Source organism: Phyllobates terribilis, unplaced genomic scaffold (assembly GCF_046119375.1).
Source record: "Phyllobates terribilis strain yellow unplaced genomic scaffold, ASM4611937v1 Scaffold_1__5_contigs__length_1240528914, whole genome shotgun sequence".
Lineage (NCBI taxonomy): Eukaryota > Metazoa > Chordata > Amphibia > Anura > Dendrobatidae > Phyllobates > Phyllobates terribilis.
The window spans coordinates 1,075,027,952-1,075,047,125 of record NW_027362761.1 but is presented as its reverse complement, the minus strand read 5'-3'; the positions used below and the strand labels follow the sequence as shown (position 1 = coordinate 1,075,047,125).

The window sequence follows — 19,174 nt, the reverse complement described above, 5'->3', positions numbered from 1 at the left end:
ACCATTCACTACTGTTTCAAACGTGAGACCACCATCATTTTATAGACAATCATTTTGGCTATCTCATACATAAATTTGACTTGCAACTATTTAGCATATGATTAGTTATGCAGATTCTTGTCATGTCACTGCATTGTTACAGTTTTGCTCCTAAAAATCCAAATTTGTATTTTTATTATTTTGGCCGTATGTTGTAAATCTATCAATTTCAACACTGCCTGAATCCTTTTGGACATGTTCTCAATCAGATTCAAACATATCTCAACCATAATTTGATTCTAGGTCTCTTTTACACGTTCCCAAAGTTATTGCATACAAGTCGACTCACTTGACTAGGTATACAGTTTTTTCTTCAACTTTATCCACAAGTGTTTGATTGGGTTGAGGTCTGGCTACTGTGGGGACCAATCTAGCACCTCTACTACATTGTCATTGAACCATTTCTTCACCAACTGTAACATTCTATGATTCAATCTCAATGTATTCTTCGGGTTGTTGTCCTGCTGGAACACTATGTCGTCCTTTTCATACCCATTGTACTTGAGGGTACGAAGTTACTCGTCTTGTAGGATACTCACATATAGCTCAGCATTGAGACCACCATCAATCCTGTTCAAGTATCCAATGCCTTTGGCTGTGAAACAACGCCATATCATCAGGGTTGTTTCATCAGGCTTCCTCCACTGAGCTTGACAGTTCCTTCAATTTCTCTATCCATTACTCCCTTTTTCCCTTGTTTCTTCCAAACCCATTTGAACCCATCAGAGCACAGTCTATTGACTTTCGTCTCATCACTCCAAATCACCCGTTTCCAATCTTCTACTATCCACTTTTCATACTTTTTTGCAAATTCGAGCTTTATGACGATATTTTTCGATATCACCTTTTTTCGAGCCACCATTCCAGAGTTGTGTAAAGTGTGTCGCACAGTGCTTGCATGGACATCTGTGATCTCACTATTACAAAGCATATGAGCCACCTACACTGCCATGTTTTTCGAACTGATAGACCTTGTGATGAGCCGACTTGTTGACTCCAATATTTTGCATGGACGTCCACCTCTTGACTTTTGAAAGGATGGACTTAATTTCGTATTCTTCCAACTGTCATGCCACTCACAGGGGTAGAAAAGTGCCCTATTTTTCCAGACTGTCTTGGAATTTCTGGATGTTTGACAACCCTGAACAAACATTAGCTGAAGCCAGACTTAAGAGAGAGCCGAGACACTCAGCCTAAGCTTGGTCAGCATCAGATGTCATCTGGATGAGGAACGATAAACATAGTTTTCAACTATCCTGGATTTTCTTAAACAACTGTGTCAAAGGGGAATAGTATTTATTTAAACCCCACCCAAAAGTGGTCTTTCCAGGCTGACCAGGGGCATTAGCAGGAGAGGTGGGGTATTCCCGTGAGGGGTGAGGTTGGGGTGGGCTTAAACATTTAACATCATAGTGTATATAGCTGCTCCCTCTCGTATATTCAGTCAGTCCATGCTTGTGCTAAGCTTTTCTTGAGATAAAAGGTTATACACATGAAACCAGACATCAGATATCATTGCTCTGCCCCCACTAATCCTGACAATGGTGTGTTTAAATAGAGCAGAGACAGAAGTGATATTTGCATGGATTCACATTCTCTTCTTAGATGTTTAATCCCTTTGTTTGTTGATTCATTGTAAAATTTCAAGTTTAGAAACTGCCAAGAGCATGCAAATGTGTTCTACAATGAGGCAGGTTTAAGAATAGGTCCTTCTCATTGTCCTACCTGATTATCTTGGTGATAGATTGAAACTTTGGATTCTCTAACTTGGGAGAAACAATGTTTGAGACTGATGTTTTAAGCAGCTACAGATCACTTTTAGGAGACTGTAAATCTGAAGTACTGCAAAATACCATACATTAGGGTCCGGGAGATTGTTGAATCTCCAAAATCACTGCCAAAACTCAATAGGAAACCTACTCCCATGCCTTGTGTCCTATAGTATAAACACCAGAACTACTTCAATCGGATCAATGGTAAAAATATTATCAGCTTCTTGGAATTTCTAGGTACATAGTATCACATACAAGGATCAGCTATAACATTATAACCACTGACAGAAAGCAAAGGAAACTTAGTCATTAATGCGCAAGGGGCCTGGACGAGCTCCCCTGCGATTGCCCCATATAAGCCATTCCTTTGTCCAAGCACAATACCACACACAGTGGCACTATAGGGTACATCGGCCCGTCGTGCTGCAGAACATGCAAAACTAAACATATATGCGGTGCAAATGAACATATATAAGTAGATGTGCTTAGTAACGATAATAGACATCTGAGAAGTTTCAAGAAGCAATAAAAAATATGTCTTACCAAGTGAAATCCTTTTTCTTTATTAAATGATTGGCCTAAAAACAATTTTACAAAGAGCGGGTGACAAGGCAACGGCCATTTCACGTATAGAGAAGACTTGTTTATGTGCAAAATGCCTGCTGCCTTGTGACACACTCTCTGTACCATTGTTTTTAAGCATCACGCCATCATTTTTTTTTTTATTTCGCGGCTGGAGTAGTGCAACTAATCTACATACCATGACCTTAGTCTTTTACTTACCAGCCGCCGTCTTCAGCTCTTCCTGACACCGCTCCGGACCAGCTGAAATCAGAGGCAACGGTCACAAGCTCTCAGTGTTAGGGTGCAGGCAGACAATCATATAAATCGGACGAAGATCGAAACGCAATACTCAGACTGACCGTTGGCTCTTCATACCTGAGTCTGATAGCTTCATGTATTTCTATTGAAGCTGTCACGCTCATATGGGGAGAATCACTGGCCAATCCATGCACTGCGTTCTGATCTCTGTATGATTTATATGGCAGTCTGACTGCGCTATAAGTCAATGAGAGCCTCCTTCTGGCTTTCACAGACTTACATTGATTAGTGACTTCTGGATGGCCCAGCAAACACTGTAGCGATCCGGCAGGTCACAATCTGCTGGAGACCGACAGGAGCGGTGCCAATAAAAGATGAAGATGGCAGGTGATAAGTATAAGATTAGGGGTAGGGATCTTACATTACTAGCACCGCTGCAGCATTGCAATAGAAAAACCCGCTGGACTGGTGCTTTAAGCCAATGACTTGATAAAGAAGAATGTTTTTTTCATATTTGGTGAGTGCCAAGTAATTTTCATAATTTACAATAATGGAATAGCCAAGAGTTGTTTAATGTGGATTTTTCAGACTGAAAAATTCCATCTTAAAGAATGAGGTTTTTTTTGCATGTACTGTCTGTTGTCTGTGTCCTATATCTGTGTACAACATGTCTGTTGTCTGATGCATACATCCTATATCTGTGTACAATGTGTGTTTTGTAACAAGTGTCTTTTATAAGAGGGTCCACATACAATTGTAGCACCAGGGGGCTTCACTGTCAGTGTCCACCGCTGTATCCACCACCATTGTGAAAATAGACAGGTGTGTTGCATAATATACAGTGAGAGCTCACAGTGAACCATAGTAACGAGCGGTGTTGTCATTGATTGTCAGTACAATGAGTGATAAGCTGAAAGTTGTTCATCCGGTTCCAGAACAAATGCACTGCAGGGAAGGTAAGACTGTCGTCACTGCAGCCACAAGACACACGTTGCCTTATGTGACATAATACTTTATTGAAGAAGTCTTAAAGCTGCCGTTACATCATTGTGTAATGACTGTGATTTGACTAATTTTGATTGTTGCTTACAATCATCTAAATGTTATAAATTCTTCTAAACGTCGATCGCTGATCTATGGGTAAGCTGAAGATTTTTATTCTCAGATATGCAATCACTGGGTGTAAATGCGATCTCTTGATGGGATTTTTCCGAGTATTGCACCATGGATGTGTCAGATATGCAGCTTTTTCTAAGACTTTGTTTGTTTGTTTTTTATAGTTTTTCATTTAGCGCTATCATTTTATCGTGAGCTAAGTTAGCTTCACCTCACCTCCTTACTTGTACAGTACACATCTGTAAGACGACAGACACTTCTCTGAAACCTAAAATTAATATTCAGAAATTATGTGATTAATAAACTGTACAAACTAATCCAGAATATTGCAAAATGTTTTCAGAGAAGATATATTTAGCTAAACTTATTCCACCCTTTACCTTCCCACATTACCGGAAACAATATTCTACCTTAACGATAGCACTTAGCACATAGCTGTGCGTAGTAGACTGCAGAACGCGCCAATGGGAGAATGAATTGGCCTAAGGGGCAATTGTGAAATAATATCACCTCGTGCACCTAGCAGTAAATAGAAGCAGAAATGTACAGTATGTGATGTGGGCTGTGAGGTACTGAGGAATTATAATGATCATTATTTTATAGCACTGTTAACGTCCAAAGATGATATCATTTGTCGATGTGATCCAAACTTACTGGTATTATTAGATCCCCGCTGCAGCTAAATGTAAATTTAGGGCATTTCTCTATTGCTAATTAACTTGTCTTCATAAGTGACACATTTGCGTAGCTGAGGCTACACAGGGACGTGTGTCAAGCGACTAGAATTCTAATAAAAGTCATGCGACCATAAACATTTGTGCAACTTGTCTGCAACTTTCTATTTTATAGCTTTTATAGACAAGTCACATCCAAGTCATAATTGTACCGACTTGCATTGGGCAAGTGAGGCGCATGTGACTTGTGACCAATAAAAGAAAAGCTGCGGCTACACGGCGACTTTGGCAGTGACACAGTCCACATGGCCATAAACTATGTATTACACTACACAGCTGATTAGAGTTGCATTGCGACCACTATGGTACCTCGACCACGACAAGCAAGTTGCAAAATGTCAGGCACCGAGCTGGATAGTCACAGTACCCTAGGGGTCACAATGCGACTCCATTCACCTGCACTACGCTGCGGAGTAACAGCAGCACATCGCCTTCTTTTGCTGAGTGACAGGTTTTGGATCCCCAGGCAAAATCAAACACATTTGGAAACATTTTCGACTCTGTGTGGCGATCACGTCAAGTAGTAGGTCGTAATGCGATGCCATAGCACATACGTGTCAAACTCTGGTCCGTGGGCCAAATCCAGCCTGCACGGTGATTATATTTGGCCCACAATGTGGGCACACCTCCTCCCCACCACCCCCCTGCCCGGCATCGCACTTACAACTGTATTAGCATTCTGGATCCTGGTAAGGATCTGACACTCCCTACCCCATCATTCTGCCACTGCGTCTGACATTTCAGCGAGCATGATGACGTCACTATTTTTCGCCCGAGCAGTGAGTAGCTTCAGACCGCTTTTTGCTGAGAGTGCAGCATCGAGGAACGACGAGAGATCAGTGTTTTTTAATGTGGGGCCCATTATTCTGTATGGAGGACTATGTGGGGCCCATTATACTCTGTTGAGATCACAGTTGGGGTCACCATACTTTTCCGGGGAGGTACAGTAGGGTCATCATACTGTACGTGTGGAGGAATTCACTGTGGTGGTATCCTACTGTGTTTGAGGGGCACTTTTGTTGGCATCATACTTTATATGGACAATCTAGGGGCTTCAATTGGAGGAAAATTACTTTGTAAAGGTTTTTTTTGGAGGGGGGGCCCCAATTAGAACTTTTGCTATGGGGCCCCATGATTTCTATGTACGCCTGTAGCGTCGGCGTCCCTGCCTCCTGCTAGGCAGGGACGCCGTTCCCCTCACCTCTCCGCTCCGTGCCCGGCGCCTTCCTCCCGCTCTGCTGGCAGCGCGAGCTGCTTCCCGGTCACTGTGCTTAGGGCGCGCGCGCTCCCTCTGTCTTAAAGGGGCCGCGCGCCGTCCTAAGGAGTCTCCGGCCAATGGCCGGAGGACCTCACCATATATAAGACACCTCCTCCAAAATGGAGGTGCCCGAGCAATGTTGTAGCAAAGCCTTTCAACTCTGGTTCAGCCCTCAGGTCCTGTTGCCTGATACCTGCCTGATACCTGTCTGATATCTGCCTGATTTCTGTCTACCTGCTTGCAATCCTGTGGTCCGACAGTCTGCCTACCAGCACCTGCCAGTCTGTCTATGGATCAGTCCGCCCGCGGACCAGGAAGTACCTGCCAGATACCTGCCTGATACCTGCTTGCCTGTCCAGAGTCTCTCACCCGCTCACCTGGGAGCGCTATCCTGCTACCTGCCTGCTAGCCTACCTGGAGGCTTAGCCGTCACTTGCTGTGACCACCTGCCTGTCCAGAGACTCTTACTCGCTCACCTGGGAGCGCTCACCTGCTACCTGCCTGCTAGCCTACCTGGAGGCTTAGCCGTCACTTGCTGTGACCACCTGCCTGTCCAGAGACTCTTACTCGCTCACCTGGGAGCGCTCACCTGCTACCTGCCTGCTAGCCTAACTGGAGGCTTAGCCGTCACTTGCTGTGACCACCTGCCTGTCCAGAGACTCTTACTCGCTCATCTGGGAGCGCTCACCTCCTACCTGCCTGCTAGCCTACCTGGAGGCTTAGCCGTCACTTGCCGTGACCCCCTGCCTGCCTAGAGACTCTTACCCTGTTGTCACTTGCAGTGACCACCCGCCTGTCAAGAGACTGTTCCCGTCACTTGCCGTGACCACCCGCCTGTCAAGAGACTGTCCCCGTCACTTGCTGTGACTGCCCTGCCCTTCTACCCCGAGACTGTCCTTGTCACTTGCCGTGTCTACCTACCCGCCTTCCCTGGGAGCCACCCGCTTCCTTACAAGGACTGGCCTTTGTATAGTAGCTCAGAGGTTCCACCTCCCAGACCCGTTACAGTTTGCTCGGGCCATGGAACCCGGTGGCACCCAAGCTCCCTCGCTCTCGGACCTATGTCATGAACTTTCCCGTCAGAGTCACCTGCATAGTGTTAACTCTCGCCTGGACACACTGACTGCCTCATCGGGAGCTGCTTCCACTCGCACACTTACTACCCCGGCACCGCCGCTGCCCATCAATACCATGGCATCCCTTCCCGGTCCCCGTCTCTCCGTCCCGCCTCGTTTTGGCGGAGATCCCGGTCAGGCACGGGGCTTCATTAACCAGTGCACTCTGCACTTCGAACTTTTGGCACACCAGTTTTCCAACGACCGAGCCAAAGTAGCCTTCATCATGTCCCATCTCACGGGGGAGGCGCTGGCTTGGCTAAATCCTCTATGGGAGAGAGGAGACCCTCTGGTGTTCGACCTGCCAGCCTTTCTCACGGCTTTCCGGAAAGTCTTCGACGAACCAGGACGGAAGACCTCATCCGCCTCATCTCTGCTACGCCTCCGTCAAGGAAGTCTCACCGTGGGCCAATATGCCATACGGTTCCGTACCCTTGCTTCGGAGCTTGCCTGGAATAACGACGCCCTGGTGTCCGTCTTCTGGGAGGGTCTCTCCGGCCGTATTAAAGATGAACTCGCCGGTCGGGACATTCCTACCACTCTCGACGACTTAATAACACTCGCCACCCAGATTGACATCCGGTTCCAGGAGCGCACCAAAGAGGTCACCCGTGAGAGGAGGTTTCCACTCCTTGCCCCTACCTTTCAGAAACCCGTCACTTCCTCCGTTACTCCTCAGGCGCACTCACCCGAGCCTATGCAGGTCGACCAGACCAAGATGGTCAAAACCCGTCAAGAATTACGCCGTGCCGAGGGGAGCTGCTTCTACTGTGGCAGTAAGGAGCACCGGATCCGTTCCTGCCCGGAGAGGTCGGGAAACGCCTGTGTCTAGGATCGCTCAGAGAGGTCGTCCTAGACAAGAGTAAACCCTCTCCATCTCTGATGCTGTCGGTCTCTATCGTCTGCGGGGAGAACCGTTTCTGTGAAATAGCTCAACTTGACTCTGGAGCTGCCGGAAATCTCTTTTCTCAATCCCTTTTCTCAATCCGCATTCCCACCAAACCCCGGGCTGTACCCTTATCTGTCGCCTCCGTGGATGGGGGTCTCTTACCGCATCCCATTCAACTCATCACCGAATCCATAACTCTGCAGGTGGGAATGCTGCACTCTGAGAGCATCTTCTTCCATGTTCTGCCTGGACTCTCTCACGCCCTCTTGCTAGGCATACCTTGGCTCCAGAAACATGCACCCGTGCTTGATTGGCAGATGGAGAAGTCCTTCGCTGGGGACAGGACTGCCATAAGACTTGTTTAGTTCCCGTTCATCCTGCCCGTCCTTCTCTTACCCCAGCCAATCTACCCGGCCTACCGGTTCCCTATTGGTCTTATGTGGAAGTCTTTAATAAAAGAGAAGCAGAGACATTACCCCCTCATAGACCATACGATTGCCCAATCGACCTGATACCCGGCGCTACTCCTCCCCGTGGGCGTATTTACCCTTTGTCCGCTGCTGAGACCCGGTCCATGTCTGAATATATTGAGGAGAATCTGGCCCGGGGATTTATCCGGAAATCTACCTCCCCGGCGGGAGCAGGCTTCTTCTTCGTCAAAAAGAAAGACGGCTCACTCCGTCCCTGTATAGACTATAGAGGTCTTAACCAGATCACGGTGAAAAATAAATACCCTCTTCTGCTCATTCCCGAATTATTTGACCATCTGAGGGGTGCTAGAATCTTCACCAAGCTGGACCTCCGTGGGGCGTATAACCTGGTCCGTATCCGTCAGGGGGATGAATGGAAGACGACATTCAACACCCGGGACGGCCACTATGAATACCTTGTAATGCCCTTCGGTCTCTGTAACGCTCCCGCCGTCTGTCAAGAGTTGGTCAATGACATCTTCCGTGACCTTCTCTACTCCTGCGTGGTGGTATACCTGGACGATATCTTGGTCTTCTCTCCGGATCTTCTCACTCACCGGAGGGACGTTCGTCAGGTTCTGTTCAGGCTCAGGCAGAACCACCTCTACGCCAAATATGAGAAGTGCCTCTTTGAGCAGATCTCGCTTCCGTTTCTGGGCTACATAATCTCTCAGACCGGCCTACGAATGGATCCTGAGAAACTGTCTGCCATCCAGAAGTGGCCCCGACCGGAGGGGTTGAAGGCTATTCAGCGGTTCCTGGGCTTCGCCAACTACTACCGCCTCTTCATTCCGCACTTCTCTTCCCGGACTGCCCCTATCTCTGCGCTCACCCGTAAGGGCGCTAATCCCAGAGAATGGCCGCCCGAAGCTGAGGAGGCCTTCCTTTCTTTGAAACAAGCTTTCTCCTCCGCCCCTGTGCTGCATCGTCCGGACAGCAACAAACAATTCTTCCTAGAAGTTGACGCTTCCTCCTCCGGAGCCGGAGCGGTACTCACCCAAAAGTCGTTTTCCGGAAGAAAGGTAACCTGCGGCTTCTTCTCCAAACTCTTTTCCTCTTCTGAGCGCAATTATTCTATAGGAGACCGAGAATTATTGGCCATCAAGCTGGCTCTGGAGGAGTGGCGTTATCTGCTCGAAGGGGCTCTTCACCCGGTAATAATTTACACGGACCACAAGAACTTAGCTTACCTCCAGAGTGCCCAGAGACTTAACCCGCGCCAAGCCCGGTGGTCCTTGTTCTTCGCCCGCTTTGATTTCATTCTTCACTTTCATCCGGCAGACAAAAACATCAAAGCTGATGCCTTGTCCTGATCCTTTTTGGTCTCTGATCTAGAGGAGGAGCCTAAGCACATCATCGACCCCGCCAAAGTAATGCAGGTGGCCCCCGTGAATTTAAATCGTCTTCCACCCGGTAAGATGTTTGTAACAGTCCCTGATTGTGAGAAGGTCCTACACTGGGGACACTCGTCTAAGCTAGCTGGCCACGCTGGTCAGAAAAAGACCCTCCAGCTTATTACCCGGCATTACTGGTGGCCTACCCTGCACAAGGACGTAATAGACTTTGTTTCAGCCTATGTGTCCTGCGCCCGCAACAAGGTTCCGAGACACCTGCCAGCCGGCCGCCTCCTTCCTCTTCCTGTACCTGCTGCCCCGTGGCAGCATATAGCTATGGACTTTATAACGGCCCTCCCTGTCTCTGCCGGTTGTACGGTCATTTGGGTGGTCGCTGACCGCTTTTCTAAGATGGCTCACTTCATTCCCCTGCTGGGCCTCCCGTCTGCATCTGAGTTGGCTAAAGACTTTATACATCATATTTTCCGTCTTCATGGTCTTCCTCTCCACATTGTATCCGACCGAGGGGTTCAGTTCACCTCTCGCTTTTGGCGAGCCATGTGTAAATTGCTGGGGGTCACCTTGGACTTTTCTTCTGCTTATCACCCACAGTCCAATGGTCAAGTAAAACTGATCAACCAAAATTTAACCAGTTACCTCCGGCACTTTATTAATGCTCACCATTCCGACTGGGTGGATTTTTTACCGTGGGCCGAATTTTCCTACAATAATCACGAGAGCGAATCTTCCTCCAAATCCCCGTTTTTTGTAGTCTACGGTCAGCATCCTCGGATCCAATTTCCCGTCTCCACCTCGGTGGACAACCCGGCTGCGGAATCTATTGTTAGCGAATTTTCCTCCATTTGGGAGATTACCAGATCCACACTTCTTCAGTCATCCGAGCGGATGAAAAAACAGGCTGACAAAAGACGTCTGGATCCACCGCACTTCAGTCCTGGAGATAAAGTCTGGCTCTCGTCCAAATATGTCCGGCTCAAGATTCCTTCCTACAAGTTAGGGCCTCGGTTCATCGGCCCACTGGAAGTTATCAAGCAAATCAACCCGGTGGCCTATAAATTGAAACTCCCGGCCAACTTGCGGATCCCTAACTCCTTCCATGTATCTCTCCTCAAACCCGTGGTACTTAACTCTTTTTCCAAGTCTACAGGTACGCCTCCTGCTCCGGTTTCCGCTGAAGACGAGTTTGAGGTAGAGAACATTCTAGCCACCAAAAGGGTAAGAGGAAAGACCTTTTTTCTAGTGGATTGGAAAGGGTTTGGTCCTGAGGAGAGAACATGGGAGCCCCGGGAGAACATCCATGCCTCTCTCATCCTTGATAAATTTTTCTCTGGCCTAAAGAAGGGGGGGCTTAAAGGGGGGGGTACTGTAGCGTCGGCGTCCCTGCCTCCTGCTAGGCAGGGATACCGCTCCCCTCACCTCTCCGCTCCGTGCCCGGCGTCTTCCTCCCGCTCTGCTGGCAGCGCGCGCTGCTTTCCGGTCACTGTGCTTAGGGCGCGCGCGCGCTCCCTCTCTCTTAAAGGGGCCGCGCGCGCCGTCCTAAGGAGTCCCCGGCCAATGGCCGGAGGACCTCACCATATATAAGGCACCTCCTCCAAAATGGAGGTGCCCGAGCAATGTTGTAGCAAAGCCTTTGCTTCAGCCCTAAGGTCCTGTTGCCTGATACCTGCCTGATACCTGCCTGATACCTGCCTGATACCTGCCTGATTTCTGTCTACCTGCTTGCAATCCTGTGGTCCGACAGTCTGCCTACCAGCACCTGCCAGTCTGTCTATGGATCAGTCCGCCCGCGGACCAGGAAGTACCTGCCAGATACCTGCCTGATACCTGCCTGCCTCTCCAGAGTCTCTCACCCGCTCACCTGGGAGCGCTCTCCTGCTACCTGCCTGCTAGCCTACCTGGAGGCTTAGCCGTCACTTGCTGTGACCACCTGCCTGTCCAGAGACTCTTACTCGCTCACCTGGGAGCGCTCACCTGCTACCTGCCTGCTAGCCTACCTGGAGGCTTAGCCGTCACTTGCTGTGACCACCTGCCTGTCCAGAGACTCTTACTCGCTCACCTGGGAGCGCTTACCTGCTACCTGCCTGCTAGCCTACCTGGAGGCTCTGCCGTCACTTGCCGTGACCCCCTGCCTGCCTAGAGACTCTTACCCTGTTGTCACTGGCCGTGACCACCCGCCTGTCAAGAGACTGTTCCCGTCACTTGCAGTGACCACCCGCCTGTCAAGAGACTGTCCCCGTCACTTGCTGTGACCGCCCTGCCCTTCTACCCTGAGACTGTCCTTGTCACTTGCCGTGTCTACCTACCCGCCTTCCCAGGGAGCTACCCGCTTCCTTACAAGGACTGCCCTTTGTATAGTAGCTCAGAGGTTCCACCTCCCAGAACCGTTACAACGCCCCTGCCCTCTAGAAATACCCAGTGCTCTGGTCTTGTGATCTGACTCTTAAAGCGCACCTGTCAGCAGGATTGTGCTTAGTAAAGCACATACACTGTCAGGTGGGCACCGCTACACTGAGTAAAATGATACCTTTCTTGATGAAATCCGTCCAGTGGTTCTTTTATAATCTTCATTTTCATTCCTGAGATAATGAGATGCTCGTGCTTTGGGGTGGCCTTTGGGGAAGGGCTTTATTTGGTGCTCTCATTATGTATTCATATTTCTGCCTTCTGACAGGTCACTGTTTCTTCAGTCACCGGCCTACTATTTTAAATACTGCCTATATAATTTGTGTGCTAAACCAGAAATTTACATGCAGCAAAATGACCCCCACCACCCGCACATGCGCAGTAGCATCTCTTGGCAAACAAGAGATGAGAGTATAATGGTGTGGGTGCCATTTTGCTGGAAGAAAAAGAATTTGCCTGCAGCAATATGGCGCCGCACATGCGCAGTAGCATCTCTCAGTTGCCGAGAGATGCTACTGCGTGGGCAGCGGGGGCCATATTGCTGCAGGCAAATTTCTTTTTCCTCCAGCAAAATGCCACCACTAGCGGTGCTTGCGCACTAGAATCTATCGGCAAACGAGAGATGCTACTGCGTACGAGGGGCGATCCAAAAGTAATGATAATCGGTTATTTCTATTGCACACAGAAATAAAAAAAAAAATGTTTTCTTCTCTCTTAGGTACCCACTAGTCCAGGAAAAAAAAATCACTTAAATAGGCCACGATTCCCAGGAGCTACATTCATTTGAATAGGAACTGCCGAGGAGTGAACATCAAAATGGAAAAAAACGAGCTCAGAGCTGTCATCAAATACCTCTGCTTGAAAAAAATGACTACCAAAGACATACACAGCGACTTGGTGGAAACATTGGGGGACTCTTCTCCTCCATATTCCACAGTTGCACGCTGGGCCAAGGAATTTAAGCTGGGAAGAACATCGACGGAAGATGAACATCATGAAGGACGCCCATCCATGTCCCTCAATGAAGAAAACGTGAAAAAAGTTGAAGAAGTTGTATTGGCCGATCGAAGAGGGACTATCAGGCATGTAGCTGAGGTCACAGGGATCTCATTTGGCAGTATTCAAAGAATCCTTGCAAAAGAATTGCATATGAGAAAGGTCTCGGCGCGTTGGGTGCCAAAAATGTTAACCGACGAGCAAAAGAAGAAACGAGTTGACATTTCAATAGCAAATCTCGAAAAGTTCCAAGCAGACAAGGAGAATTTTTTGTCACGTTTTTTGACCATGGACGAGACCTGGATCCACCACTTTGATCCCGAAAAGAAACAACAATCGATGACATGGAAACGAGCCAACGAACCGACGCCGAAGAAATTCAAAGTGTCAAGCTCAGCAGGGAAGGTTATGGCGTCCGTTTTTTGGGACGCTGAAGGAATTATTATGGTGGACTATTTGGAGAAGGGAGCCACTATTACGGGCTCCTACTACGCAGAACAAATAAGAAGATTGCGGGAGGCTATCAAGGAGAAAAGGCGCGGCAAACTGCGGGCTGGAGTGCTGTTTCCGAAGATAACGCGCCGGCTCACAAAGCTGCAGTTGCCATGGCTACCATTCAAGAAGCGGGCTTTGAACTGGTGGAACACCCCCCCTATTCTCCAGATCTAGTGACTTCTTTCTGTTTCCTCGGCTCAAGGAACACCTCCGGGGCAAGAAATTTGACGACAATAGCGACGTGATAACCGCTGTTGGGGATTTTTTTGAGGGTCAAGATCAAGAATTTTTTTCGAAGGGAATTCTAAGTTTAGAAAATAGATGGACTAAATGTATAGACTTGTTAGGAGACTATGTAGAAAAATAATTTTTTTTTTACTATATTCATTGTGTTTAGTATTGATTATCATTACTTTTGGATCGCCCCTCGTATGTGCATGCGGCGGGGGCCATTTTGGTGCATGTAAATTTCAAGTTTGGCACACAATTACACAGGCAGTATTTAAAATAGTAGGCAGGTGACTGAAGGCACAGTGACCTGTCAGAAGGCAGAAATATGAATACATAATGAGAGCACCAGATAAAGCCCCTCCCCAAAGGCCGCCCCAAAGCACGAGCATATCGTTATGGCAGAACTGAAAATAAAGATTATAAAAGAGCCACTGGAAAGATTTCATTAACAAATATATAATTTTACTCAGTATAATGGCGCCCACCTGACAGTGTATGTGGTTTACTAAGCACAATCCTGCTGACAAGGTGCGCTTTAAGATCTACAGGGAAAATATATAATTTTGTATTGTGTTAGCCAGTAGATAGAAAAATATTTATATTTGAGAGTCCTCAGCGGTTGATAGCTTTTAATGAAAAGATGGTAACGATTGGCAAGCTTTCGAAACTACTCATGTTTCTTCATCAGGCATAGTAGTTTGATGAAGAAATCTGAGTAGTTTCGAAAGCTTGCAATTTGTTACCATCTTTTCAGTTAGCCATTAAAAGTTATCTGAGGACTCTCAAATCTAAATATTTTTCTTAAGATCTGGTAATTAAAATGTACTTTGTTTGTAGAATAACCCCTTTAAGTTTGTTTCCATATGAAAAGGTTCATCGTTATATATGATAAGGAAAAACTTCCTCAATTGTAGACTTTTTTTTTAATAAATATCAAGGTCGACCTGTGAGTTTGACCTAAGTTTTTCATTTTGGCCCTCTGTGTTTTTGAGTTTGCCATCCCTGCCATAGCAGATTATTAGACGTGATGTTGCAGAGCGACTTTGCGATTTCAGTGTCACCGTGTGTCTCAAGGCTGAACGCTGTGGGTGATTCGAGGTTGCTGGGTGCGATCACTACAGATGGCCTCAAGTTTAGACACGTAATGTATCTGCTGAGCAAAAGAATGAGAGCAATGCAAAGCCTTGGAATAGTCAGGAGGACTTCTAGGCTGAGGAGATCCTAAGCCTCTGTGCTGGGTGTGAACCTGGCTGAGTCACAATGTAGGGAGGCTGGCAGGAGGCAGGACCAGGGCTGACAGCACTGTAGTGACAGCAGTGCCAGGGGACGGGGACTCTGGAGGGGACAGCGCAGGGGAATCATTCCTGGATTGAAGAATGGGAGAGTCACTGCCAGCTCTGATAGATGTGCCTGCAGGATCCGTGTGTGACACAGGTAAGTGCGGCTCCATTACCTATTATATCCTAAGTGGGACACTTTATACTGTAACCCTAGGAGCGGACTGTCACCTGCTGCTTTGTATATCATATAAAAATACATCTGAGGCTGAGGTGTCTGTGTGACCGTCAGTATATGATGGGAGTTGTAACCCGCACTCCTCTTCATTGTCTGTACATGTCCCCACTTCATTGTAAAGTGCTGCGGAATATGTTGGTGCTTTAAAAATAAAATTATTATTACTATATTAACAGCACAGTGTAGTTCATCTAGTTTTTGTTCAACTACAACCCCCAGTCTGTAACTGTCTTTCTATGCTGGGAGTTGTACTGATTGGTTTTAATGCTGCCGAACGTACGTAGACGAGGAAGGCAGGAGATGCGCCAGATTGATCCCATTTGCCACATATTCCGCTGTCTCCCTTTCCATACCTCTTTTTTGGTGGAATATTTTAAAGCAGTATTTTTCACCTGAAAGATAAAGCACATTAATAAAGTAATACGTCATGGAATCAATGGCGCTATATGAATTATTAATAATAATAATAATAATAATAATAATAATAATAATAAATCTGGCACATTTTACTGCTTAACTGAGTAATGATTGTTTTTCTAGATCCTTTATAAAAGCATAATTTGCATCATCAAAATAATGGTCCATGTATTGCCCAAATTCTGGCTCAACTATGATAGTAAATATGCCCCAATACGTCCATTTATGCCATCGACGTGTGAAGGTTTGTCCGCAACTGAGTGCAGCCTGTGGTTTTTATAGCTTTGATTGAACTCCCACTCTCACACTGACTTTCAGTGTATGCTAGGTGTTGTAGTGACATTGAGATTTAAAGGGGCTGTCTGGTGAAAATGAGTTACCATCTATCCACAGGTGATAACTTATTGATCTGCAGTGGTCTGAACGCTGTGATCCGCACTGATTGGCAGAATGGGGCACTTTTATCCGTGTTAGGGTGGGGCGGCAGTGGTCATGCTCGACCGCTGCTCCATTCATTCCCTATAGGGCTGCTGAGCGCTGCGCTCGGCTTTCTCCGGCAGCCGCTTAGAGAATGAATGGAGCGCCGATCGAGCATGACCACTGCAGCTCCATTCAAAAGAGGATAAAAGTTCTCCGAGCTGCGATCAGGTCACGTCCCAGCAGTTGGACCCCATCAATCAGCAAATTATCACCTACCTGATGGACAGGATTGCACATATTGATGGATGATAACTCGTTTTCTCAGGACAACTCCTATAATGTGTGCACATTTGTACATCGTGTACTTGGATTTATTACAGTATTAATAACCTTTTTCATTGTCGCTGTTCTGCATAATCTAAATATATTATGTAATGTAAGTGCAGATGACAAACATAAGCGTAAGTTGTCATTTTATCTACTGTAATAATACTGGTACTTGTTATATGGCAGAGCAGGATGTGGACCCTTCTGGAATTATGGGATTAAGCTGTGTTCACACAGAGATTTTGAGGCGTTCAAACCAACACAATTTTGCTTTTATTTTAGAGAATTTTTTTGAAGGCTTTTTTTTATTATTTCTTATCTGAAGAGTTTTTGAAGTGGTTTTGATAGGGTTTTTTTTCCTGTAGTGTTTTTGCAGTCTTTTGATTGGGCAGTGCTTAGTTTGAAGTGAATTCTATCAGGATCTGCTGCAAAGAGGTGACCTGTACTTTTTCATTTTTCCAGGAAACATTTTTTAAAACCTCTTAAAAAAAACCTCAATGAATATGAGCAGCTAAGTGGATTTCCCATAGAAATGAATAGGAAGAGTTTGCCAACCACTTTTTTAAGCTGTTTTTGAGGAGGATTTTGGAGCATTCCAAAAAACTTCTCGAAAAACTCCATGTGATCAAAGTCTTAGGGTGTGTTCACACAGCATCTTTTAAATCTCAGTGTAGCCTTATAGTTTTTGAAGCAGAAGACGCTTCAGTAAAACTTCAGCGGTGTTTTTTCTGAAGAATTTTCTTTATCTTCCTTCTAGTTATTTTTTTGTTTTTGGGCCGTTTTTGCTGCCAGTATCTTTTTTTTAAAATTATACATGTAAAATAATGGAAACCTCCTGAACAACGGACCGGTCACTTCTTATAGTTGCTTCATGGCTTTCTAAACTTGAAGAGTTATAGAAGAAGTTGTTTTGATATTGCACTGCATATGTCCATTCTTCTTCATGTTTACTGAGTGTTATTTCAGGCAGGATCCAGGCGAAACCTGCCTGACACAAACATTGTGTGCACAGAACCTTAGAATGTCTGTAGACATGGTGACAATAGTCTTTCACTACACCATGCAAATATACTCTTTTATGTCCTTTTTCCTTTATTTTACTATCTTGTCGAGAGCTATACATCCTGTCATACTCAAAGTGGAAGGATGGAGAAAACCATTTATTGATTATTTTTGAGGCAAAAATGGAAAAAAAAAATTTTGTCTGTGTAAGGTGACAATTTTATGTGCTGGTGACAGATCCTGCACAGTTGTTGGATGTCCTACTTTTCTCTATCAAGTTTTGGAAATTCCTATACAGGAATAACTTACTATAACGTACTCAAATTATATAACGTTTAAATATACTCTGGAGTTTATCATGATGATTATTATTTATTGGCCAGACATGTGCATTAGACCTCATTCAAATCTCAGTTTTTCATGTCATTTTTTACATATATGTATTTTTTTTTTGTAGATTTTGCATCTGTAAAAAAAATCATGGAGATATGTCTGTTTTTGATCCAAGTCATGGATCAAAAGAATTCCAGACAAGTCTATGGATCTGTAAAAATTACGAACAGCACACGGATAGGATGCCTTTCGTGTGCAATCTGTGTGCTATTCGTAAAATTTTAATGAGTAGGAGAAGCAGGTGAGGAACTTACTTATGAACTAATCAATAAAATATGATCCAATAAACTGATGATCAGTCTGTTTTTTCACGTGCGAGAAAAATCACTGCCATCTGAATGAGACATTAAAGGGCATCTTTTTGACAGATGTCTATCTTGAATGTGTCAGGATTGCACAGTATCATCTGAATACAAAAGCTGCTACATTTATCGTTACAATTTTGGCCTCATTCAGACGTAACAGATTTTTCTTCTCCACGAAAAAATGATGAAGTATCATCGGTGATTTGAATATGATTTTCATCAGTGTTTGCTCCGTGTGTCAGATTCTACCATCAGTGATTTTCACATGAAAAAAATCAATAAAAAATTACAAAACTTCTCTTATCCATTACAAAGCTAGGCCTCATTCAGACGTCTGTTTTTCACATATGAGTATTGTCACGGATAGCACTCGTACCTGTAATAGTCTGTGGAGCCATTACATAATTTTTCGCTGACCGAAAAATCGTGGAGACATTTCCAATTTTAATCCGAGGGTCAGATCAAAATCGGCAATGCAAGTCAATGGGTCCGTGAAAAAATCTGACTGCACTCAGATGACATCCGAGTTTCACGGACTGTCAGAAAGGAGAAGGTGGAAACATTTTCTTTTCTTTTTCCACACTCAGACCACGCTCTGATCAGAATAATGAGTCCATTTTTCTCGCACATGAGAAATCGGAAGTGTCAATCATGGACAGCACACGGATTACATAAATGTCATGATTTTAACAGACCCATAAACCAGGTTTTCTACATATAGAATAAGTCAAAATCAGTAATTTGCACCGCCCCGCCATAATGTTCATTATCCTACCATCCTGTTGTGTCAGTGACGTGTGACCGGTGTGAATAGTGTTTTTACTTTGCCATGTAATGCTCTGATTCACACTTACTGCTGTGGGTTTGTTTGTGTTGGGAAATGCAGGCAGCGGCTGATTCGTAGCTATGGGATGGCGTGACTGTGTGGTCACAAAGGTGAGTGATAAATCTGTACGTGTGATTTCCATGGTGGTGACGGAATATCCTGTGCTGTACATAGTGTGTGGTTACACATGAGCTCATGGGGTGAGTCAGGTATGGATGACAAGGAGGAGCCGGGCAAGATGCATAATGAAACTGTGACATCAATCTGGGCGAAA

At 45.8% G+C, this 19,174-nt stretch overlaps 1 protein-coding gene and 1 long non-coding RNA gene across 2 annotated transcripts in view; one reads left to right on the top strand and one right to left on the bottom strand.

Annotated features, from left to right (window-relative positions):
- LOC141160356 (uncharacterized) overlaps positions 1-19,174 on the bottom strand; it is a 37,365-nt gene that overhangs the window by 11,121 nt on the left and 7,070 nt on the right. The window contains exons 2-3 of the long non-coding RNA XR_012250216.1: positions 15,564-15,602; positions 3,966-4,017 (exon numbers count right to left, since the gene is read on the bottom strand). This is a non-coding gene — a long non-coding RNA (uncharacterized lncRNA). The remainder of the gene's footprint in view (positions 1-3,965; positions 4,018-15,563; positions 15,603-19,174) is intronic.
- The window catches only part of NIPAL1 (NIPA like domain containing 1), a 30,566-nt gene continuing 26,342 nt past the window's right edge, over positions 14,951-19,174 (top strand). The window contains exon 1 of the mRNA XM_073645531.1: positions 14,951-15,129. Coding sequence (XP_073501632.1) covers positions 15,072-15,129 — 58 coding nt within the window. The 5' untranslated portion in view covers positions 14,951-15,071. The remainder of the gene's footprint in view (positions 15,130-19,174) is intronic.